The 26,048-nt window shown below is 40.7% G+C and overlaps 2 protein-coding genes across 13 annotated transcripts in view; one reads left to right on the forward strand and one right to left on the reverse strand.

Annotated features, from left to right (window-relative positions):
- Nucleotides 1-19,667, reverse strand: part of DOP1A (DOP1 leucine zipper like protein A) — a 60,893-nt gene extending 41,226 nt beyond the window's left edge. For 7 of the 11 annotated variants that reach the window (XM_039726359.1, XM_039726369.1, XM_039726315.1 and 4 more), the window contains exons 1-7: nt 19,563-19,667; nt 8,322-8,513; nt 7,046-7,227; nt 4,540-4,710; nt 2,405-2,594; nt 1,708-1,806; nt 668-767 (exon numbers count right to left, since the gene is read on the reverse strand). In XM_039726359.1, the coding sequence (XP_039582293.1) occupies nt 668-767; nt 1,708-1,806; nt 2,405-2,594; nt 4,540-4,710; nt 7,046-7,227; nt 8,322-8,459 (880 nt within the window). In that variant the 5' untranslated portion in view covers nt 8,460-8,513; nt 19,563-19,667. The other 4 variants (XM_039726331.1, XM_039726306.1, XM_039726299.1 and 1 more) reach the window with 3 other exon arrangements.
- Nucleotides 19,668-24,229: 4,562 nt separating this feature from the next.
- The window catches only part of UBE3D (ubiquitin protein ligase E3D), a 79,028-nt gene continuing 77,209 nt past the window's right edge, over nt 24,230-26,048 (forward strand). For both annotated transcript variants that reach the window (XM_039729441.1, XM_039729431.1), the window contains exons 1-2: nt 24,230-24,638; nt 24,965-25,167. In XM_039729441.1, the coding sequence (XP_039585375.1) occupies nt 24,577-24,638; nt 24,965-25,167 (265 nt within the window). In that variant the 5' untranslated portion in view covers nt 24,230-24,576. The remainder of the gene's footprint in view (nt 24,639-24,964; nt 25,168-26,048) is intronic.

Below are 26,048 nucleotides of genomic sequence, written 5' to 3' on the forward strand. Positions count from 1 at the left end.
TGGTCTTCTAACTATTCCCTGAATAGTTAACAGCCTTCTAATGGCCATAATTCTCTGCTACCCTCTTCTAATTACATGCTGGTTTCGTATAAAAATTTAAATTTGTACTGTATTGATTTTATGTCATTTGGTAGAATTCTATTCCCAGTTGCTCAATTTTTACTCCAGAAAGGTGTTGAAAAGTGATTGCTGATCTGTTAATTCAATCAGGCAAAACTCTAATGAAGTTTAAAGTTTGCATACACTAACTGTAATATCAATGCTCTTCAGCATTCTTTTATTTTTATGTTTTCTATACTGTTGTGCTCCAACTACCATTTACACTCTATAATGCACATTCTCTGTTTTCTCTATTCTATGTTTTTAGAGAAAAAGTTTCGGAGTGCCTGTTGCCATGAGCCTACTACATCAGGTTCTACCCTTGAATGTGGCCCATAATTGCTGCTAGAGGAAAATGCATCAACAATTTATATGATAGGAATGAGTTCCAGGATGACATTCTTCATCTTCTGTGTTCATGGAGAGAGAAAGTGCCTTTCTTTCTTATGAAAGAAATTGAGTATTTCATTTTTCCAAGATTCTTTCTACACAGTAGTGCTAACACTGATAAGGAAAATACAATCCATCCTCCACTTTTCGTGGCCAGTGGAATGAAAGACAAACCTACCTAGAAGCCATGCATACAGCCTTCGGTTGAGGGACATATCCCTGCGCAGCACTACGTGAAGGGCTGCTGACAAAATTCTGATCATGTCTGGACGCGTTGCCTGAAGAAGTTAGAAACACATTTAAATTTAACTATGAAATCAATGCTTTTTCTGTGTTAGCAGCTTAATGTTCATTAAAACCTAGCTAGTTTCATGTTTTGACATTTCTGATTTCTGTACAGTACAAGAAAACACCATCTTGCTCTTAGGAAACCAAAATATGATTATTGTTTGGAACAGGTATTATATAATAACACACACACTTTAAAACAGTAAAAATAACAGATTTGACTAACAGCTCCTTTTTATTACAAGACATTTAATTGTACTATGAGGCAAAATACTCCTATATTAACTGATAAACATGAATGAAGTCCTTCCACAAGCAAGAACACAGTTCTTTCTTACATAAAAGTGCAGTTTTTTCCTAATTTCTAACAAGATGAGAATCAGTCTTGTATAAGTTTTCCTCTAGGAGTTAAATTCATGGATCATTTCAAAATAGGACATAACTAGCAATAAATGCAGTCCAAAAAAATTATCTAGAAGTTGTAAGGTCTATCTCTCACTACTGCTAGGGCTAACCACTCAGCCAAAACCAAACACCATTTTCAGTTCTCTAGTGTTCTGAATCTGTTGAGCTAAGAGGATTAACTTTTGCTTATTTTGAACACTGGGAATTGGAAACTTGCAAATGAACAGGTAATTTGCTTTCTCATCAAATTGTGCAAATTAAAAGCTTCTGCATAGACTATATACAATTTGTGCTTACATACACAGAAGTTAAAGTTAACTTCAAAGTTAACACATCAAGTTAAAAAGCAGAAGAGCAGAGATCACGACACATGAATAGCCAAACCTAACAGAGAAACTCCTACGTGTGACTCTCGCTGGAGCTTGGAGAAAATCATTAACAAGAACCAACCAAATACCACTACTGACTTAAGAAGTGAAGTACCTTTAGGAATTTGTCAATTCATCACTCATGTTAATAACTTACCTGGCTCATGTGGAAAGGAAAACAAAAAAGGATAAGGTCCAATGTGCTCCTCTGCACTAAAACACTGGTATCTTGCACTGAAGTGCTTACTGCTTCCACCTGAAGTAATGGCAGACCCCCCCCAGATTAGTTATTTAATATTTTAAGGAGGTAGATATAAGACAGCACTCAAAAATAAGAACAGATATTTATAAACAATGATAAGTACTAAATGGAGTTATTTTAAATTTTGAATAATGAAACAAGGTAAAATAGGAAAAATAAAAGTTTCACCACTAAGGAAATACAGAATCAACAGATTCCCCAAACTATAAAAACAGCTTTTGCTTTTTGTATATCACCAATGAATATCTTAAGTTTAAAAGACAAAATTATTCTCTACATCTTTAAAAAAAAGGGAACCAAAAATTGCAACAAAACTCAATCACTTTTAGCTGAAGCATGTAATGAATGGCAAGTTTTACACAAAACCTAAGCATTTCTGATACATTAATTCAACTTTGGAATGCTCCTACCATGCATCAAACATCAGTTTAACTGGAGCTATAATAAATGTGCATTTTCATCTCTTCAAAGGCTAAATTCAAAGATAGAGAACACATTTAAATCCCTCCCCCAAAATACATTACATAGTAAGTAAGTAACTTCAGTGGTGTTACTTACTTATTATAAGTTCATTGTTCCATTAAAACATTACCATTAATTCAATGTCACTGCCAATTATGTAGAGCTGATCCTCCATGGAAAGCTTCCTGTTCAGATGGGAGAGGACATAAGTGATGCCAGGCAAGCGCACTGCAGGGCTGGTGAGGAGGCTCCCCCAGAGAGCACTGTAGAACGCTGACTGATCCACAGCTGAAGCAACTTTCTCCAGCAGTGTGTTTGTCCTGCAGTAAAACCAAGTCAGCTGAATCGGGGCTTATATCACAGCTCTTGATATGCTCTGCCCCCAGTTTTAAGTATTAAAATGAATTGTTACAGGAAGGTTGTGGAAACCCAGGGCACCAGGAATATTTCTCTGTTTGCTCTGGGGTGTCCTGACTGCCAGGAGAGCACTGACTTTGACCCTCATTCGTGGAGAAAGTTTCCTAGAATTCAAGATAGACTAGAATCCACAAAAGTGTGAAATAGATTATAGAGAGTAGTGTAGGTGTATCACTTAGAGGAGAAATTTAGATTTTGGGATTTTTAGTACATTGTGGATGGAAGCAAGATGGAGGGCAGAGGGTGTTGTCCTGGATTTCTTCTTCATACTTCTTCCTTCTTCTTCACTCTAGGTTTGGGTGGCATTTTGTAATCAGACAGAAAAGTCCTCATTGTGGGCTCTTTGGGATCCGTTATTGGGTTAAAAGGGAAAATAATCCAAGTGTCAGCTCTTAATGGGATAGTTTAGCCTTAAAAGACCTTGTAACAAGAGACCTTGTGCCTTGCTAATGAAAAGGCTGCTGAACTCATGGTTGTGAGACTGTTTTACTGATAAGTAATAAACATCTGAGTCTGAACATGAACTACCAACTCAAGCACCTTCACTCCAGACCCAGAGAAACCGATAACTGTGCCCCATGTGAGGATCAAGCTCTCAAACCTTCCTTTTGAGAGGCCAACTGAGGCCCAGTTATACACTGAACCCTATAATGAAGCCTGAACAGAGCAATCCAGCTAGCAAGCCTGTGGGCCAACCTGGTTTGCAAAATGCTTTTGGCTTGCCCACGGCTTCTTTTCATATATTCCTTATGTACTCCTTATGTTCACAGAGCCAAAGAACTCCTTCGTCTGCTGCTTAAAGCCAAGTGTTGCTACAGACAGAGGTTTCAGACAGACACCAGGAAAGCACAGCTACTGAAGAAAAGAATCTAAGCAGATGGTTTTTGCCCTCTCATTCCTTGCACCAAATCCTTCTGGTAATGACGGGGCATAAAAATACCCCAATACTTTGAGCACTAGCAATCTCCTCCCCTGTCATCATTTCCTCCAGCTCATGTGGCAGCACCTCTGCAGAGGGTGAGCTGGATAGTGAGGTGAGCTGGATAGACCTTGTTCCCTGTTGTAGTGATGGCAACTACACTGTGTGCGTGTCTGCCTACACAGAAATAGAAAAAGACAGTGTTGAATTGCTCTTAACATACAAGTTGTGAAAATTCAAGTTTCTGAAGTTGGAAATATCAAGAATATGTAAGTATGTGAACAATTCCAAGAATTCCAAGTGATGGAGTGTAACTTTATCCTTTAATATGTTAAGATGCTACCTCAGCAGCTCAGATGTTGCAGTTATGTGAGTCAACCCATATCAAGAGTCATAGAATTGTTTAAATTGGAAAAGACCTTCAGGATCATTGAGTCCAACCCAATACTGCAAAATCCACCATTAAATCCACCATGTTCCAAACTGCCACATCTACATGGCTTTTAAATACCTCCAGGCATAGTGACTCCACTACCTCCCCAGGCAGTCTGTTCTGATGCTTGACAATCTTTTAGGTGAAGCAATTGTTCCAAATATCCAACCCAAACCTCTCCTGGAACAAGCTAAAGCCATTTTCTCTTGTTCTACTGCTTGCTACCTGGGAGAAGAGACTGGCATATAACACTAAGTCTGCTTAATGCCAATTCCCTTTCCATAACTACTAGCAGGAACAACTGACAGTTAATTTGTTGTAATTAACACTGAGAACCTCCTACTACACCATTCTCTTGCAATTAATATGAAAGCATCAAAATAAAAAGCAACCACCTTGAAAAAAATAAAAACCACATACAAGTACATAGTGAAAAGTTGCAGTAAACCCCCTCCCCAGATCAAGCATATCACCTTATTGACACAAGCACCCTTACCTTTCATAATACTCTGATCCCTCCTCTAACCCAGGCAGAATCCCAGTTAACAGTCCTTGCAGTCCTGGTTTCAGTGTTTTCCCCAAAGGGAGGTAATAAATCTCATACAGACTCAATAATGTTGGCTTGACAGACATAGCAGCATTGGCGAGGAGTGGAAATAGTCCAGAACTGTGAAAAATAAATTTTACGTTTTTTAAAGAAGCTTCTCATGTGACAATTTTATTTCTGTCTAAAGACTGCTATAGGCACATCCAGTATAGTTATTACAAGCATCAGATTTTTATCTTAGAATTGTGCATAAGCATAGACCACCACACAATATGACTGTCTTTGGATGGACAGGTTGGTATCCCAAGGCTAATATTATGAGCTTGATTACTATTGTGATAACAAGCACTGAAGGCCCAGAGATGACTCTCTTTCACCAATAAAACAAATATGATAAACCAGAAGCATCTCTGCATAACAAAATGTTAATTTTCCCCACATTGAATCATATCACAATTAAAGTTGTATTTAAAAATACATTTTCTTTGCACTTATTAAGAAGAAAAAAACAAGACTGGATAAGAACAATTTGAGGAAATTTATAGAAATAATCTTCTGAAAGAAAAACCACAGTATTTTATTTCAGCAAATAACCTTGAGGTAAAATTTAAGACATTTATAATGTTAAGTCACATCAAAGTATATATTTACTTCAGAAATTCAGTCTGAAAACAGATTCTAAAACTAACAATAAACCCTATTCACAATTTTGTTCATAACACAGCGTGTAAAGGACTGAAAAAACTGGAAGTATGTTCGAAATTACTTGAATGTGAGTGTAAGTTCATGAAAGTTATAAATGTGATCTCCTAAGGAGAAGTAGCATAGACACTAAAATAATATTTTCTAGTGCTACTAAATACAATAAATTATTACAAACTGTACCAATAATCAAATGCATGTGAACACAACTTCAATTTTCAAAATCATTGAGGACTCAGGTTAGAAGACCCTGACATATAAAGAAGAAAATCAAAGAACAGTAAAAAGGATAATTTTAAGGAAAGGGTCTTAAAATGTATATCTACAAATCTACTATTAAAATAAATATCTATGTAGATTGGGTACTGTCCATAATAGAGGAAAAAACCTTACAACACTCATTCCAAAATACAAAACATTTGGTAAAAACTATCTACAAATCTACTATTAAAATAAATTCTATGTAGATTGGGTATTGTCCATAATACAGGAAAAAACCTTACAACACTCATTCCAAAATACAAAACATTTGGTAAAAACGTTTTTTTGTCTTTATCTGTTTAGCAGAAATTGTCCTTAACCATTGTCAATTGGCTTCTTTTTTCTACAGAAAATGTCTTTTTGTTCAATAAGCAGCCCACTAACCCACAGTCATTCTTTGTAAGGCTATTACTCACACTTCAAGATCTGATGTTCAGACACTGGCATTCTGCTTTCATGACAAATACTGGAATCTTTGATAATGCCATAATGTGAATGTCTGTCTTTGCCCTAGCAGCAGTAACAATAGCTTTTAGTTAGATTATACAAGGTAGCATTTTCCATTACCCTAGAACTTACTGTTAATGAGATCTTGCAGCTACTGAATCACTGTACAAGCACAAATTGTGAGCTATGAGTTCACAGTGTCTTTTAAAACATGTGGAACCAGAGAACCAAAACACTCCACTCCTCAATGTGATTATATATAAATATCATGACCATGCAAGACAGAAGAGCTGATGCTTAGGCATGCAATTTCTTTCCAAGCATTAATGCACACCTTTTCTACCTAAACAGAATTTCTTTTTATCAGTTATCATTTATCACAAACTGATGAAATTTTAATCTCTAGGGACAGGTAAAGATTAAGAACCACATGTGACAGTGTGCACACATTCATTATATAAAAAATAACTTAATGTCTTGCCCACCCCACTCAATCAAAAATATACGCCTCGTAATCAAGGTTTAGGAACCAGTATATGCTGACTAAACTTAACTTTTCAAGGTTATCCCTCCTTTTCATTATCATCAGTTCCAGAGACTGAGAAAAAGTTTGTACTTGCCCCCCATGCTAACAAAACAAAAGCTTTCTGTTCTGTTAATTTGATAAGAAGGTTTCTTGCAACAAACTATACTCAGATTCTTTTCCAACAGAAATAAAATAGAAAAATGTAATGTTAATACAATGAAGTCCTAACTTTTCAATTACTATACATATGGTACATCACTTCACTTCAATGAAAAAATAATAAATTCCAGGTTTTATTGCACTAAAATCAGTGCCCAACAAAAATTTAGGTGATCTGTTTCTTTTCCGTTATACAATATTCAGAAGAAAAATACTAGACAAGCACCAATAACATGAGGGAAATAAATTGGTTCTGATTGATTCTTGCTATATAACAAAGTAATACTGTGAATATAAAACACAGGAAAACAAAAGGATCTCCACTATGCATTTGGAATGGAGTTGTTTAAAACACTGTACCTGTAGAGGAACAGATCTTTGGCCAAGCGCTTGGGTCCAATGATTTTAAAAATGATCTCATACGTCTCAAGTGCCTTGCGATGAACGCCTCCCGGCAGAGCTGGATGCAGACATTGTGCCAAGCGCTTGCCTATCGTCAGCTTCTTGGGTACTACCTGGTACTTGGCGTTGTTCTGCAGCACCTGGTAAATCAGCACAAAAAAAAGAAAAACAGCGCAAAACAAGTTAAACATGAAATGCACATTTTATCAAGGACTTCCTGGACAGCTTCCATAAGTCACCACACAAACCTAGGTTACAAGGAAAAAAGCCAAGGCCATTAAAATCCCCCGTGGGTTGTTTTTTTTTTTGCCATGCTTTTCATTTATACACTTGTTATAGGTAATATTGCCAAGGCAACTTCACTTGTAATGGGCTTCTTGCCTACAGCTTGTCCATTTGTCATTTACTCATCCATTTGAGGACAAAAATTGCTATTTTCATTTCATAAAATCCATTATCACTAGCTCAAAGAGGACTATTAAACTGTGGGTCATGAGTCTGGGATAGCTTTAAGATCACATACAAAGCTTTACCACTGTCTGAAACTATACAATCACTTCAGGACTGGAGAATAGAGTTGCTTTTACATATTTTGATTTTTCTTTCTCCGTATCACAGCCATCACGTTGCACAAATATGCAGCAAGAACTGCTACAATCAAAAAAAAAAGAAAGAAACTAGAGTTTATATAAAAAAAAAGATGCACCTTCCAACTATAATGTCATTTTCCTGAGTGGGGTTGCCTAGAAACACACACAACTCACTAAAACAAGATTTTTATGAATATCAGGGTCTGTATGCATTTGTAAAGTGCTATTGAAGATTACAATGATATTGCCCATTAAAATTAACTGTTTAAATGTCAGAACATCAGCATTCTCTGGTTCATGAATGAGAACTTACGCTTCATAAAACTACTGCTGATATTCATACCAGTTTTCACATTATTTCTATAACACTGAACAATATTAGAAGTAAATGTTACTAATAAAAGAGATGTTGCATTTATTTCCACTAGAAACGTAACTAACTTCCCCCTTTAGCTGCACATACAAAGGGCTCAACTCTAGGTCTTAGAAAAGTCTTTGATTTGTTTGCTCTTGTCACACACTCAACATTTGGCCCAGAGTGCTGAAATATTTGCAAGAGGTGGCTGGAACCTCGCACTTCTGTACTGTTACACCAGTACCTTTTGCAATTCCTGAGTCTTTTCAAGAGCACTTGCCACGCATACCTTGTTTAGCTTCCCAAGTGCTGATATTAAATCTGCCCATTCACTGGAATATTCAAAGTTCTTCAGTGCTTTGTCAACAGCAGCTACATAGTTCCTGTACTTGGAATCAGTCAGTAGCTCCAGCTCCTCCGTGTTCATCCTCCCACGGTGTCCCCGCTAGAGACCAGCTTGCAATTCATGTACAGACATTACCTATTCAAAAGATAAAAGAATAAAAGCCCTGAAATGATTGTTAAAATATGTATAAAAAGCACTACATTTTCCTCAAAGTCATTTAAAAAAATCTGAAATCAGGTTACAACAAACTATAAACAAAAGCTAACATATTGTAAACAAATATTAACAAATATTTAACACATGTCCAACATCAAGTCCTACTAAAAAACCCAAACAAATAATAAGAAATCCCAACATCTCAAGCCAAACAAAAATTCCTAGAAAAATAATACATTTTCTCTCTGAAAAAATACTGCTTGTGCTAAACAATGCAACAAAGTGATTTTTCATTTTCTTTTTTACTTCCTCTGGGTCCATCACTATAAACCCCCACCTTAGAACAAACCAGCCTTTCTGCAAACAGAAGAGGCAAATCTTTCTGAATCCCTTCCAAGCAGAAGACACGACTGAAGGATACATACAATAGCTACACACCATTCAAGAGAACTTCTGTGCATCAACACTTCCTTTTACAAGACTTGCTATTCTAACCCAGTGATGCAACTCTACTTTGTTTTTACACTATTGTCATCCAGGCACAACAAAAGTACACGTTTCCCAGTGTTCTGTAATCATAGGATTTTGCAATTTGTCCAATATATTTTCATTGTATGATGGACTACACCAAGTAATTAAGATATTTTAGTTCCAGAAACATCACCCTGTACTTTTATATGTCATAGACTACTTTTTTAATAACAGAGGTTCAATAACCTTTTAAAATAAATGAGTTTTTAAGGCTACTTTTACCCCAAGCAAATACAACTCAACAAGAAATGCCATTGTAGCACATCTGTGAAAAAGGCAGATTTGGTGCCCCTTTTAATGGAGGTGTTATCGGGGGAAAGTTTTTGGGATCTCTTTTGTACTTGGCCTCAGAAGAGGCTCCACATTCAGCAGATGCTGTTCTCTTGTCTTGATTAAAGTGAAATGGAAGAAAATCACGTGCAGAAGTGTAGGCTGAAGCATGACTGAAAAACCAAACAAACCATGGAACAGGTATAAAGAAGTAGTATTCATCAGACTGTCTCCTAGGTATGATAAGGAAAGTCACAAGGACAGAGAAAAACTAGAAAGTGGCAGACAAAATGAAAAGAGTTGGATGGAAGAAGTGAATAAAAAGGTTAAAAAAAGTTACAAAAAATTACAAGGTTTCTGCACTCTTGATTCTGGTGGCAGAGAAATAATGACAAACTGTCTCCAAGACAGAAGAGAAATGCAAACCATTATTTAAAAAACACATTCCGGGTGTCAAATTGATAGATTTCACAATATCTCACTGGCATAAAGCACTTAGATAACACTTAATTAAAAAACAAAACAAAACAACTTTACATGTGGTTTCATTTTATAATAAGTATTTTTTCATTAAATCCCAAAAAAGATCAAGTTTGTTCTGGAAAACCCTGTAAAATCTGTAAAATGCCAACAGATTTCTCAAAGAGACAGCTACACAACCACCAAAGTCTGATCTCCAAAAGCGAAATAATGTATTAACACTGAAAAAATAAGAAAGAACCAACATATAAAAGCAGAAGAATTCAATTTTTTCCAGGCACGGTGGATGGAGAAAGAACTTGACTCAGTAAATAATTCTTTTTGAGTGAAAAAATGCATCAGAAACCTTTTTATCCAGTTATAGCATAAATGCAACCACTTATGGCTGAGTGGGAGACATGGCTCTGTCTTCCTCAAGTGCTTGAAAGACCTGAGAGCTGAGAGTGGTCTGACAAAGGAGTATCAAAGGTTAAACAAACCAGGCAGAGCATAGGGTTAAACAGGTAGCTTCCTTTTAGACTTAAAAACCAACCAGAACAATCCCTTAATTTTGAAAACAAAATACATTAACATCTTTGACTGTACTTTTAGACAAGTCCACCACCACTGGTTGTGCAAATATAATGATTATGCAATTTTGTATGGAGAAGAAAAACATAGTCTATTTTCTTACTACTCTACAATTATGGTCTCAGTTTTCTAGCTAACAAAAAGTTGGGTTTTTTTTCAAAAAGAATTTATGTAAAGAATTTCTTGCACACTTTTTCTCTACAAAGAAATCTCAGTTTTAGATAAATCACAAGTAGCCATAATAAGTGAGGCACCCAGAGAGGATACTACACAAATGTTATGTATTATTTTTATAAACCTTGGACTATTTCTATCCTACAATCATTAAAATAACAGGAATGACAATTGTTATGAGTTCTCATCCATAAAAATAATATTTTACTATGGTTTTCTTGTTGTTTAGTCTGAAGATATTCCACAATGTGGTTTTGAGTATTTTCATGTTTCCATAATATATTGTTATCAATACTTTTCTGTTTTCTTCATCTGTAATAATAACACAAATTTAAAAACATTTGATTTTACAGCTGATATTTCAACACAATGTAAAGCTTGGTAGTGTCTATTTACTTCTAAGTATCACAACCTTATCCTTCCATGGTCTTCTACTTTGAAAAAACAAGATAGATAACAAAATTTGATAGATAAAAAAAAGAAATAAATTAAAAATAGCATTTTCTGCTACACCATCACACAGCCTACAGAACAAAGCATTTATCTTGTCATTACACAACCACCATTTGGCATGAGGGCCAACTTTCCTTGGAATGATCTTTATTTGTTTCCCTTTTTAAACAAAGGGATGAAGAGCACCATCCTTTGGGTTTTGGTTTTTTTTCCCTTTTTGTACACCAGATGAGATGAGCCAAACTTCTCAGACTGAAGGTTAAGCCATTCTCATGAGTCTGGCACAGGCAATCCCTGACCTGTTAGATGGCCATGACCTTTTAACCTTCCTCATTATCAATGAGGAAGAAACTATCTAAGATGCAATTTACACTATCAAGTAATTTAATATAATTATATTTAAATCATAAGTGATTGCAGAAGTAGGTTCTGACACTTACTATCTTCTACTTCACCTTCTAGCGGGGATTAAAATACAGATACCACTCAATTCTGGGTACACCTGGATGTCTGAGGAGTCTTTGCACATGACTCTGACAAGGACAGCAGGTGTCTGGGGCTGTGGCTCTTTTGCTGAGGGTTGTGCATAGCGTGTCCCCAGAGCAGCCTTCAATTCCCTGATGAGGTGGTATTGGTTTTCCTCCAACTCATGTTAAAACAATACTGCTTCAGCTGTGTTTCCACAGCAAGTGCTTATTCTTCATAACATCATAACACCCAAGTGCCTCCTGTCCCACCTCAACACAAACCATTCACCTGTTTAAGTGGCTCTAAATCACTGAAGCCAAAGGAATGTGAAGAGGAACAGCAGCTTCACCAAATCAATTCCATAAATGCAGCTTTTATCTAGAGTTTGTTCTGATTCAATCACAAGGTTGCAAAACTTGATTCATAAGCTCTCCCTTATCCATTTTACCCCAAAACTCCTTTTCAGGTTTGATTTGCTACTATTCCACTCTTGTATTTTTCAAGCATCAGATAATTGCTCTACTTGTGTGTTCCACCCAATCTGTAATACTGAAATACTGGTACAGGTCCAGTGGCTGATTGTGGAGTACAAATCTGCGTACATCAAGTCACTTAAAGAAATTTCAAGATTTGTTCCAAGTACTGTAAGAATCTGAGCTCACAAGCTTGCTCCTTTGAATTCCTCAGGGTCTCTACTTTGCAATGCAATATTCCAAGGCGGTTTTTAAATTGTGTACCATTTCAAAGGTGGCTATGGGATGTACAGTAAAAGAACTAGTAGACAATTAAAGAGCAGATGACAAAACATTCTAATTTCACTGTAGTGCTATTGTTTTTTAAGCCGTGTATAGTGCCCACATACTAAGCCACCAACTGCAGAAAAACATTTGTATTTAAATAGACTCAATACAAACACAGATTTGAATACAAAGAAAACAGAAGCCTTGTCATTTGGTAATTTATTATGCTTTGCTTTCCCTCAGAAGCATTTAACAACACGAATAGCAAAATAAGTCTTGCAAATCCCACACCAGACTCTTCAGATAAAATTCATATACAGAAAATAGATACATTCTTCGGTAACTACAGATAAAGATTTTCCAATTACAGCTAATTACTCTGTTTCTAGATTGACTTTCCATACACTTTTCCTCTTATTCAGAATTTTTCAAACAGGAATCTCTAATGTCTTCTGAAGAACAAGAACCATCTGAACTTGTTATTTTGGCCAACTGCTATTCAGTAGAATGACGAAAGAAGAATCTCCCCCATACCACACAAACAAACAAAAACAAAAGCACCCCACCTAGCAGTATTATTAACTATAACTAGCCATTATGTCATTAGTATCTTTCAGCAGCCTACAACACTTAGTAAGATTTAATATTGTGATTTGTACCTTCTCAGTACACTTTTCTACCCAGTCATATTCACAAGTGGACACAGCACATCATATTTTTCCACAGAAAAAACAGCTCTGCTTTAGTTGTTCAAATTTCTTTCACAACAAAATTTAATTAAATCAAATCTGTATAATGATCTGTGCATTACACATACTGGCAACTTCTAAATCAACACAAGATGTCTTCCTGGGAGTTATATCAAAAAAGAACTACGTGCAAGAAAACCTATGGCTTGTACCACAGAGGTTAGCTTAGGTACCCAACTGGATGTACATCCTCCTTACTTATAAAGCTACAAAACAAGTTTATTTATCATTACATTAAAAAAATCAAACTGTCAGTAAAAAGAAAATGAATAAATTTTTTTCCTTCTTCTGCATGTTCTTCACAAAAAAAAGTTTGGAAAAAACCTAAGTCTATCAATGAACACAGTCTGATGCAAGCACATCAGGTATGTAAAATGTTCCTTCTACTCTTCCTGCCTTATGGTCTTCCAAAGGGTGGCTTACACCAGACAGGAGTTCATAAAGAGGAACTAGGAACAAGCTTAAAAATTCACACGGTACATACAACAAACCTTCTAAGAATTCAGCTGCTCTAGTTACTACTTAAGAAAACAAATTTTTAGTTATAAACAAACTCTAAATGAATATGCTTTAGAGCACAATTTTTCTGAAATTAAAAAAATACCAAATCTGTTTGTCAGAGGAGAGAAGAAAGTGACCAAAAACCTCTCACAGACAAATATACATCTCTTCCAATTGACTCTTACAAACAGAGTTTAGGGTGACATATCTGTTTGTCAGAGGAGAGAAGAAAGTAACCAAAAACTTCTCACTCTCACAGACAAATATACATCTCTTCCAATTGACTCTTACAAACAGAGTTTAGGGTGACATTTTAACCCCTCTGCTCAATTCCATTTTATTACAGCTTATCAAGATATAACAGGTGAACTACGAAACAGTTTGATATACTGGAATGAGATTTTGATTTTGACTCCAGACCCACCAATAGAACACTTCCAATTCCTTTTATTTCAGCCCTTAAGCACCGTTGCCTGCATACTGCTCAGGACTCTCTTAGTGTTTCTGGCAAAGTATAACAGACATCATCTTTTCTGGAGTTAAGTACTTTTGCACTTCATGAATGCCAGAATTTTACACTAGAGTCTCTATTTTTAAAGTATCATCTTTCACGAGATCAAATCACATATTCAGATTTCACAGATCTGAACTTATGTCACTCAGTAAATGAAAGATGATGATTTGCCTCTTTCTTGTAACTCAGGTCAACCATTAACTAAAATATTTTCTTCTTACTAAAATAACATTTTCCCATTTTTCCTTTCTTACAACAAATGATTCCTGAATTATCTATGTAATAAATTATAGCTTAATCAGTGCTCATTTTACATCCAAAACCCAACAAATCTCCAGATACCCTTACTTCTTATGCTAAATTATGCTAAACATCTAACATGCCTTACCAAAAAACAGATGGTAATTTAAGTGAGAATTACACAACACAGAATAAAATGGGAAAATGCTTCCTTGAAATTGTGGTTATTCTTCAATACTTACTTTCAAATACTTTTTTTTTGTTCCCTTCTTCCCTTTGTTGACCACTGTATTTGAACAACCAATATTACAGTGTAAATCTAGAACTGGTCCCTATTTCCCTCATATTCAATTACACATTTGAAGAAAAAAAAAAAAGAGAGAAAAAAAACCCAAAAACAAACAAACCACCTAAAATTTACCATGCACTCAACCTGGTAAGTGTTCAGAGTGTTGCCTCCTTTATTTCATCTCAGCTCACAGTTGCCATCCTTCTACACATATTTTGGCAGCAATGCAGCCATCAGAGAAGTGTAAACAATTTGATTAAATATGTTTTTAAAATAGTAATTTCATTCTCACAGCGGACATCTGAACAATAACAAATATTTAGGAAGTTTTTTTTAAATCACAGAATATTTTCAATTAGAAGGAACCATAAAGCACATCTAGCTCCAACTCCTGTGCCATGGGCAGGGACGCCTTCCACTAGAACATGAAATATAATCTGGAGTCACCAGTCAGGTTCACGAAGCTGAGCCAAACAGAAACATAAAATCTTTATCCTAAAGTTATGTATATCACTGTATATAGTGTATCAACTACTGCTCCCTGGACCAAAATAAATTGTTGCCATGCTCTTTTTTTCAAAGGTTGTCTTGCTCCCTGAGCTGGCAGGGCCTTTTTCAGCTATCCACAATCAAACCTGCAACATCACACAGTGTCAGTTCCCACCTTCATAAAGAGCTCCTGAGACTGAATATTAGCAATAAGGCTGTTGGGATTACTCTACACAGGATATGGAAGGAATTTACCTGCCATAGCCACATCCACGGTAGCCACAAGTTCAGTGGGTTGGAAAAAGCGCTGTCACAGGGAGAAGGAGTGTCCCGGAGGGAGGGCAGCCGCGCCGCCCGTGAGCAGGGAGGGAGCTGTGCGCTCCCCCAGCCCCGCAGCAGCGCTGCCCAGCCCTCACACAGCCCTGGCCCTGCAACACCGCCCTCCCTGCCGAGTAGCGCTGGCTGAGTACACGACGTCAAATAGTTATCTTCTCTCCAGCTGCCTGAGCACAGAACAGGACGGGCTTCCTCAAATAAATGGCAATTTATTTTCACTTTTGTGTGTTTCAGCCTGGTGTCTTCAAATGGTCCCTATACCCTCTCTGAAAAGAATCCTTTTTAACTAGCCAGCTTTTCTTTTCCAAGCATTTATTGAGAGGAGACTTGAGGTATTCTTTTTCATTCTTGCATATTTTTACTTTTGTCAAATAAGTAAGTCAAATTAATATGCAATACATTTAAAATAAATAAACAACAGAAAAAAAAAAAAGCCATAGCAAACATAACAATGAAATAAATTCTAATGAGAATCACTTAATTTACAGTTATACTTTTTTTTTTTGCACTTTGTTTTAAAGGAGAGTTTGCCAACTTCAGGATACTTTTCAGCTTAGTACACAAAAAAATGACTTAGATGAGGTTCACTGTCTTACATCACACTTGCAGTACTCTGTACTGAGAGAAAAACTTTGCTTCCAGGGTAATGCTGTGCCTTCACATTGAGAACTTCTCAAAATATTCTGATACCAGTTTAACACAGACTCTACCAAATTAACAACAAAAAAGTGGTAGCCAAGTAATTTATTCATTTATTCTTTGCTGACAATTATCTTCCATTAATCCATACCCATTGTTCTAATATGTAGCTTCAGGTGGGTTTAACATTCTGTCTCCAAATGATCCTGATAGGTCTTTTCACAAATGCATGGCAGAAGCTCTCATATCCTTGTCCTTACCTTACTGGATAACCTAATACAATGCATTTGGGCAAGACTTTGTTCATCTTCCTTTTTTATTATACCCTGACGTCTAAGGTATCAGCAATTCATTAATTTCAAATTTCAACTAATTTCTATAATTTTATTCTGATTTTAATTCTGAAATAGTGTCATATGTTGTGCATATATCTCTACATTATCTAGACTGTGATTATATTTTACAATGCATCTGGTTTCCCAGTTCCAGAGGTAAATTTCTAAGTAATTTGTAAAGTAGAATCCTTTTCTGACTATTCTAAAATGGGGCCTGAATGAAAACTTATTCACTCTCCCTATCCTCAGAAGTAAGCCAGAAAAGACATAAATGAAAGGTTAAATTAGTTACAATTTTTGCAAATGAAAAACCAAGTTAGGCACCATTCCCTGACTTCTAATTATTTTTTAATGCTTATACTGAACTACAAGTTTCTGATAAAAATAGAAATGTGTTGACTAGTAAAACTATTTACTGATTCTCCTTGGTGTTTTCTTTTCATTTCTCGTTTCAGTTATTAGGATAAAATGGTTGATCCTGCAGTGTTTCTTCTCCCTGGCCTCTCAGAGGGAAACATATCACTTGCTGTTCCTATTTATCATTCAGCTTCTTTTCAGCTACAAGTCAGAGCAACATGGTTATTAATCCGGAAGACAATTTATGTGCATACAGAAAAATTACTTCCATTTTTCTATTTCATGCTTTAGCAGGTATCATTTAGTGCAGCCTCTATCTCCTACTTTATTCAACCATTCTCAAAACAGGGGGTTTTAACAACACACTTCATATCTCTTCTTGGTTCTCTTCTACGCATTGCAGATTTAACATAATACAGCTCCACCAAAACCAAAAAATAAGAAAAGGAAAAAAGAGAAAAGAAAATCAATAAGCATTTTCAGCCAGCCAACCCAGAGCAAGCAGTCATTCCTGGCTAAGCAAGAAGACACTAAAGGTGGACAGAAGGAATGGTGGCCAAGAGAACTAAACCAATGATGAACACAGGGAAGTGTCCTCCCTGTATTCAAACAGAAAATAATGGCAGGAGATCACAGGCTGAGCCCACTTACACCAGCAGAGTACAGCTCATTTTCTTCACAGTGGCTGGCAGGGGGCTGTTTTGGATTTGTGCTAAACATGGTTGATAATAAAGAGATGTTTTTGTTATTGCTGGACAGGGTTACACAGAGCCAAGGATTTTTTTCCTTTTTATACTGCTATACCAGCGAGCAGAAGGAGGTGCATGGGATGTTCAGAGGAGACAGAGCTGGGACAGGTGACCCAAACTGCCCAAAGGGACATTCCAGACAACATGACATCATGCTTAGCATACAATAAAGGAGCAAGGGGGGGTCACTTGTAATGATGGTGTTTGTTTTCTTCCAAGACACCACTAGGTGTGGTGGGGCCCTGCTCTCCTGGAGATGGCTGAACACCCACCTGCCATGGGAAGGGGTGAATTCAGTCCTTGCTTTGTTTTGCTTGTGTGTCTGCTGGTTTCCCTATTAAACTGTCCTTATCTCAACCCATGAGTTTTCTTCCTGTTATCCTTCTCATTCTCTCCCTTGTAGTGCAGGTAGGGGGATGGGGCTTGGCTGCTGGCTGGGGTTGAACCACAGCACCACCTCACCCACACAGCTTGCTGTGCCTGCAATGAGCATTTCTAATGGTCTGCATGGCATGGCGACAATGTTACACAGGAAAAGTACTGACTATGTTGTGAACAGAACCATCCACTCAAATGCACAGCCACTCCAGTAATGGAAGATATAAGATACCTTTTCTTTGCAAAGTGCTGTTTAAATATCTACCATCACAGGTGTTACCAACAAGTTGGGAAAGCAAAACATTCAGTGAGCTAGAAATGCAGCCTCTCCCCACATCATATACAGGTTGCTTAGTTTCCAAAAGTGCCAATTCTCATGTCAATGGAAACAAAACCACAAATTATGCTGTAAATATTCTGCCTGTTTCCAAACTCACATCCCCTCTCATAATACTTATACACGCTATTTTGAAAATTACCGTGCATTTTGGATAATCACAATATTTAGGCATCACACTCTTAGCAAAAGGTATACTGTATTCCACCCTGTTTTTGAAAAGGTACCAACATTAGAAAAAAACCCAAACCCAAACCAAACAAAAAACAAACCTAAAAAAAACCCCACAAACAAAGAGAGTAAATTTGATAGCCAGGCCTGCTTAAGCATTTAACACAGGCCAAGCCTTGGCAGCAAAATGAAGACTAGGATCTTCAACCTTATGATGTGGCCCCTTATTACCTGCAAGTATCTAGCCTGTTACTCTTTAGATACAGTCTTCCCAACTCTTCACACTCCTACAGCCAGAATTCAGATACCAGTAACACTCTGCAGTTAACCTGAGAACCATAACACTTTCACTATTACTGCATACTGAAAGAAGATCCAGGAGTGAAAGGGTTTTTGCAATCAGCAACAAAAACAACGGTTGAGTCACCCAGAACAAGCTCTTTAAAACCTGCATCGCATATCTAACATATTTTAGGTCACTTAAAGAGATAAATTGTTTAAGGTTCTCTGGTTATTGTCACAGATATGAAAATTTTATTTCTGAAAAACATTTAACACCAGAAGCTATCATATATTTATGCTTTTCAAACTGGCATCACAACATTTAAGGCCATCTCTCCATCAACAGATGAAATTTAACCCTGCATCACACAACCCAGTGGCAGCCATATGTCCCATGTATCCTTCCAAATGCCACACGCAGTAACTTCAGCAACCGGGAATCTCACCTAGAAGAGGCTCACAGCCCCCTGGACGCTCAAGGTCAAAGCAGGACGACCCTAGCAGCCCAACGCCAAGCTCATTCCCAGGCAGGCGGGAAGAGCTCCCTGGGGAAGCTGCAGCACGAAGGGCGAAGCCAGGCCCCGCCGGTGCGGGCGGGGAGAGGCTCCGCACGCCGAAACTCACCGGGGCGCGCTCCGCACCGCGGGGAACAGAGCCCGCTGGGGAGCGGCGGACAGGTGCCACAGGTCAATTGATGCAGCGTAATTAACAGGCTATAACCGCTCTCCCCGGGCTCCTCGGCACCTGCCCCTCGCACACAGCCCGGTACGGCCCGGCCGTCGTCCGCCACGACGGTGCCGGCGGCGAGGGGAGGGCAGAGCAGAGGGCCGGCTCGGCTCGGCTCGGCTCCAGGGGCGGACCCTCCCCAACACCGGCGCGGCGACGGGGGTGGAGGGAGGGGAGCAGGAGCCGCCGCCGGGCCGCGCTGCGTGCCCGCACCGAGATCCCAGGGAAGGAGCGGAGGGAGCGGCGTTACCTGAGCGACCCGAGCCGGAAGAGCCCGACCGCCACCGGCACCCCCGCGCCGCCCTGACAGCTCCCGGCGTGCCCCGCGCCGCGCCCCGCCCCGCCGCTCTGCGCGGCGCCCCCTGGCGGGACGCGTGAGCGCGGGTTTGTTTGTGTGGCCCGGTGTGTACCGAGCTCACCGAGCCCAGCGCAGGGAGCAATGGAAAATGGGTTTGTTTGTGTGGCCCGGTGTGTACCGAGCTCACCGAGCACAGCGCAGGGAGCAATGGAAAATGGGTTTGTTTGTGTGGCCCGGTGTGTACCGAGCTCACCGAGCCCAGCGCAGGGAGCAATGGAAAATGGGTTTGTTTGTGTGGCCCGGTGTGTACCGAGCTCACCGAGCCCAGCGCAGGGAGCAATGAAAAATGGGTTTGTTTATCTGCCCGGTGTGTACCGAGCTCACCGAGCCCAGCGCAGGGAGCAATGGAAAATGGGTTTGTTTATCTGCCCGGTGTGTACCGAGCTCACCGAGCACAGCGCGGGTAGCAATGGAAATGGTTCATAGGTTGCCCAGTGAAGCTGTGCATGCCCCATCCCTGGAAGTGTTTGAGGACAGACTGGATGGGGCTCTGAGCAATCTGCTGTAGTAGAAGGTGTCCCTGCTCACGGCAGCGGGGCTTGGAAGGGTCTCTAAGATCACAGAATCAATTAGGTTGATAAGATCTCTGAGATCATCGAATCCAGCCTAAGATCAAACGCTACCATGTTAACCACACCATGGAACTAGGTGCCATGTCCAGTCTCTCTTTAAACACCTCCAAGAAATGTGACTCCATTGGAATGTGACCCATTCCAATGTCTAGCCACCCTTTCTGTGAGGAATTGTCTCTGAATGTCCAACCTGAACCTCCCCTGGCACAGCTTATGACTATGTCCTCTTGTCCTGTCTCTGCCTGGCAGAAGAGGCCAAACCCCACCTGGTCCCTTCCAACCCAAACTGGTCTGTCATGCCATGATGTGATATTACCTTTATGTTAGCAGTAGCTGTATTGGGAATTTGCTAAAATTTCTTGTCATTAGTACACTTGGATCCTTACTACACGTAAAAGTGTATGGGTGCCCACATGGACAGTATTCAAAGGACTTTATTTTACTACAGTGCAAGAGTGATTTTTCAACTGGCCAATTCCACAGTATAAAGGCTACAGCTCTTAGATTGTAATGTGTTAGTTTTAAGTCATCATTACAATTCTCAAATTTAAGCAAGCTTCATAATAGCAAACAGAGCTTATGGTTATAAATTACTTGAGTAACTGAAAAAAAAAGTGTGTTCAGCTTACATGATTAATATTTTAGGCTTTGTCTGAGGACAAGTATTACTAAAATATTGCCAGAGGAAAATCTCATAATAAGTCTTCTACTCACAGTGACTTATGTTGCCAGCCAATATTTAATGAAGTCTAATTTTATTCTCCAGACTTGGGACAATAATAAAGAGTAAATGCAATTCCTTTTCTCATTAAACTATACCAGGAATCAGTACATGAAAAATAGTTACTTTCTGGAAAGCTGACAATTTCCACTGGTTTTCTGAAGCATCAAATATTACTCTACATGTCATGTATTTTCATTAAAATAGTACTCTTATTTTTTGTTCTTTGAAGATACTTATAAATGCCTTTGAGAAGTAATTGTTAACTAGGTTGGTCATGCTTTTGGAGCTGTTTAAGAGTGGTGAACTTCACAGAGGGGAAGTGACTGTCCATAACTGACCATGTGCTTTCACATGCCACTGCATTGCAGAGCAGTTGGAGTTCTAAGCTTCCCTTGTGCTGAATTTAGTAGTGACAGTTACAGCTCAGAGCTCCAAAACACTTCTTTCAAATTGCCTCATCAACTTTATGTGCAGTGGCAATCAAAAAAACATTGTATGTCGTTGGGAAGAATATTGAGAACAAGACAGAGGTAGTTGTTTGGCTGCTGTGTAAAAGGCTGGTGCAGCCTCAGATTGATTACGGCATCAATTCTTGTCTTCACAGCTCAAGAGGGATGTGGAGAAGTTGGGAAAGGCACCGTGGAGAGATGTCACTGCTACATTACAGCAAGAGCAATAATGACTGTGACTGTTCAATGCAGAGAGAGGAGGCAGGGGAGAGGATTGATCAAATTCTACAAAATTATGAAAGGCAACAAAGTTGTTGTTAACCAAACCCCACAGTATGAGAGTGGGGAGGCACAGAAATTCTTTTCTTCAAAGCAGAAAACTTCTACAACATATTGGCACCAGGGGCTGGGGACTTGGACACAAGCTCTAGGTTGAAGGACACATTATTCATATTGATGACAAACACATCCATAAGTGGACACTGAAGGAATTGGGTAGGGATCTACCCACAGGGGAAGTACCTGGAAACAACCATGCTATGGAGCTCTTCCTTATTAGTACTTTGTTTTACTGATGTTGGAGTCAACATACTGGGCTGGGTGCAGCACTGATGTTAGGTGCACTTGCTCTGTAGGAAATTTACCTTCCTCTCTGTAATTATTTCACAGCAGAAATGGTGAGAAACCTATAATAGACAATTTTGAATAAGTGAGGCTCACACCCTGTGAACACTTAAGATTATTCATAACTTTGTAGCTTTGGGTAAGCCTTTGTAACATCAAAGGCCCTAATACTAGGAGTCAAATTACATGGGGTTTATGTTTGACGTATGACCTGCTTGTCCACAACAACTTAATTCACAATATAAATTTGTTTGTGAAGTAATTGGAAATGAAACCCACCATGTGGACTAATTATTTTTCTTCCTTTAAAAAAAAGGAAACAAACAACAACAACAAAATCCCACACCACCACACTCAGAACAGCATGTAGACCATACAGTCCCATCTTAGAATACTTCATGCTTTGTAAAAAAACAACAAAATAACTCAGTTGAAACTGAGTTGCCTGCTGTATTTTTTTCCCCACAAAATCTAACCCTACTCCATTTTCTTCTTTGGGATTCTCCTACTTGGTTTTGATAACTCCAAGGACTAAGATTACTTCACTATAATCCTGTCTTTGACAATATATTGCTATAAAAGTAACCTGTGCAAATTTGCCTGGTTTTTTGAAGCTTTGCAGATCATGTTTTCAAATAACTCTCTGCAGCCACAGAGGGTCTTGTGACTTCTTAAAAAGTAAACACTTCTAACATTGTAGAAAGACTTTTTTTTTCAAAGTGAAAGTTTCTTTCCTTGGTGTCCTTGAATACTGAACATCAACTTCTTACGCAGCATCCTGGATGAAGTGTGCAGTGGTGACAGTGTTCATAAGGTAAGGGAAAGCCAAACAGACATGTCAGGGTGGACTTGCAGTCTCTTGATAAAAGATCTCACGAGAGGCAGTAGAAAACCTCACCCTTGAGCAGCAGCTGCCTGTGCCGAGAGCCTGTTTGCTGAGTACAGTGTGACAGCATTCAAGAGCTGGGTGCCCACAGATCAGGAGGGATTCAGAAAGACTTGTAAAGCTGCAAGAAAGGGTGGAAAGGGTTTTTTTCACAAGGCAGGGGGTGAGTAGTGGTGCTTCGGGACACAGTCCCCAGTGCTGGGGGTCCTGCCCTGTCTCAGCAGAGGCTTCTGTGCAGACTGAACTTTTCGGTCATGATGGGGTGACCCCAGCCAGCTGCTCGCTCAGGGGAAGAACCAGAAGAGCAAAAGCATGAAAACTGTGGGTTAAGACAATGATGTTTTAGTGGATGAGGGAAAGAGGAACAAAAAATCCCCCCAAACATACAATCACTCACCACTTCCCACAACAAGACTGCTGATGTTCAGTCAGTATCTGAGCATTGGCCACTTTGGAAAGACTATGCCTTGAGTTTTTACTGCCACGAGTGATGTTATATGCCATGGAACAGCACTTTGGTCGATTAAAGTCAGCTGTATGATCTCTCCCCCTGCCCTAGACTTTTCCCCACCTCCAGCCTACTTGCTGGGTGGTGTGGAGTGAGGCACTGAGGAGGCCTTAACAGTGTGCAAACACCGTTCAGCAGCAGCTAAACCAGCAGTTTATTATCAGCCCTGTTTGGCCACGAATCCGGAGCACACACCCCCAGAACCCACAGCTCCTGTGGGGCGGTGCCCGAGAGAACAGACCCAGGCTCCTCACGGCGGTGGTGTGGCAGGAAAGCAGGAGGTGGCAGCCCGATGTTGACACAAAGAGACTGGGCATAAGAAAGCCCCGTGAGACCAGCCGGCTGGGCAGACCTGGACCTTGGGGCTCGGGACCCGATGGGACTGATCCCTGTGTTCCGGGCCTGACTCCACGGCCAGAGCGGCCAAGGCGGGGGCGCAGCGGACCCCGGGACACCCTCCCGCCACTGCCTCCCAGGGCACCTTCGGGCCGAGCTGCTGGATCCTGCCCTTGGATCGCAACGCCGTGCAGGACACGGCGTGCCCAGGTGGCAAAGAACGCCAGTGGCATCTTGGCCTGTGTCAGCAATAGTGTGGCCAGCAGGACCAGAGCAGTGATTGTCCCCCTGTGCACTGCAGTGGTGAGGCCGCACTCCAGTGCTGTGATCAGTTTCTGGGCCCCTCAGTTTGAAAAGAATATTGATGCGCTGGAGCGCGTCCAGAGAAGAGAAACAAGGCTCTAGAAAACTTGTCTTACAAGGAACGCCTGAGGGAGCTGGGGTTTTGTCTCGAAGAGGGTCAGGGGTACCTCACTGTTCTCTACAGCTGCCTGAAAGGAGGTTTTAGGAGCCGGTCTCTTCTGCCATGCCTACTGTGACAGGACTAGCGGGAACGCCCCTAAAATGAGACAGGAGACGTTCAGATTAGACATGAGAAAAATATTTTCCACCTCTAGGGCGGTCAAGGACTGGAATAGATTTGCCAGGGAGGTGGTGAAATGGCCATCCCTGGAGCCGTCCGAAAGCAGCGCTGGGTGACGCGGGTTGCGGGGACTCCACGATCCCACGCAGGCGGCGCTGTGACGGGCGGGCGGCGGCGCCGCGCCTGCGCCGGCGGGAGAGCGGCGCTTCCTGCGCGGTGCCGGCATGGCGGCAGCGTTCCTGATGGAGATCCGGCGGGCCACGCAGAGCGCGCTGCTGGTTATCCGGTAGTGCGGGGCCGCTGCCGCCCGCCGCCGCTCGGGCCGTGCGGGGCAGCCGGGGGCGCGGCGGGTCTGCCTTTCGGCGTCCTTAGCCTTCAGCGCGGGGACCGGGTTGTGTGCGGGCGCCTCCCCCTGCTTGTTCGGCTCGGCACTACTGTGCAAATAAATTTTTCCTGAGAACGGTGGATTGTTTCTCTCGGCTGCTCCTCGTTCACCGCGTGGATCTCGCGGCGCGACTGGGGCTGCGGGGGAGCTGCGGGCCGGCCTGTGTAAAGCAGCAGCGCACCCCGACAGCTCCTTCCCGAGGCATACCCGTTGCTTTTCCTCCGCAGCGCGGCGGCGGATCTCCCCAGCGCGCCGGTGGAGGTGTCGGTGTGCGCGGATTCCCTGGAAGTGAGGAGCGGCGGGAGCTGCGATGCGGCGGCGCTGCCGGCAGGGGTCAGCCTGGCGCCGTCCTCGTGCCGCGGGCTCCGGCGCCTGCGCGGGGACGGGCTGCACCTGCGCGTGCGCCTGCGCCGCCCGCCGCCCGCCGCCGGTGAGGGCAGGGCAGGGCAGGGCGGGGCAGGCAGGGGACGGATGACCCGGGACGTGGCCAGTTTAGCAGAGAGGCTGTGAGGTGTGGGTTCTGCAGAGCAAACGCCTTCTGGCATTGTCAGTTTTAGAAATGGAAAGTGCAAAAGTGACGTAATGAAAGGGAAATGCCGCGTGTTTGATCTGCTCACAGTTCCCCCCACCCGTGCTTCCCCATAGTATTTCGAAGTGATTTTCTTTCTCTCATATTCTGCGTTTGGTAGCTGAAAATCATAGAACCATAAAATGGTAATTTCAAAGATCATCTAGTCACAAGTGCCTGCTGCCATTGCTGAAAATCATAGAACCATAAAATGGTAATTCCAAAGATCATCTAGTCCCAAGTGCCTGTGCCATTGGCAGGGATGTGTCCCACTAGAGCAGGTTTCTCCGGGACCTCCCCAGCCAGGCTCTGAACGCTGCCAGGGCTGGGGCACCCTCAGCCCCTCTGGGCAGCCTGTGCCAGGGCCTCACCACTCTCACTGTAAAGAATTTATTCCTAATATCTAACCTAAACTTCCTTTCTTTCAGTTTGTACCCATTACTCCCCATCCTATCAGTAATGGAGTAACCTCATTCATCCAGGCAACAACTGTGCTTGTCCATCCCTGACCACTTAACTGTAAAGGGTTTGTGTTGGGACTCATTATTCTCACAGCTGGGGTTTCAGAGGTTAATGTCACAGGTAACATCTGCAAAGTTACCTCCTTTACTTCCATGATGCTAATTCAAGCCTAGTGTTAAATATAAATAAATAGAAGGCGTGGTAGTACAGCTATTGCTTTCTTTCATCTTGGCATCCAAGCTCAATATGTTTAGATTCATTTCATATGATGTGTCACAGAA

Source organism: Passer montanus, unplaced genomic scaffold (genome assembly GCF_014805655.1).
Source record: "Passer montanus isolate IOZ18808 unplaced genomic scaffold, ASM1480565v1 scaffold11, whole genome shotgun sequence".
Classification (NCBI taxonomy): Eukaryota; Metazoa; Chordata; class Aves; order Passeriformes; family Passeridae; genus Passer; species Passer montanus.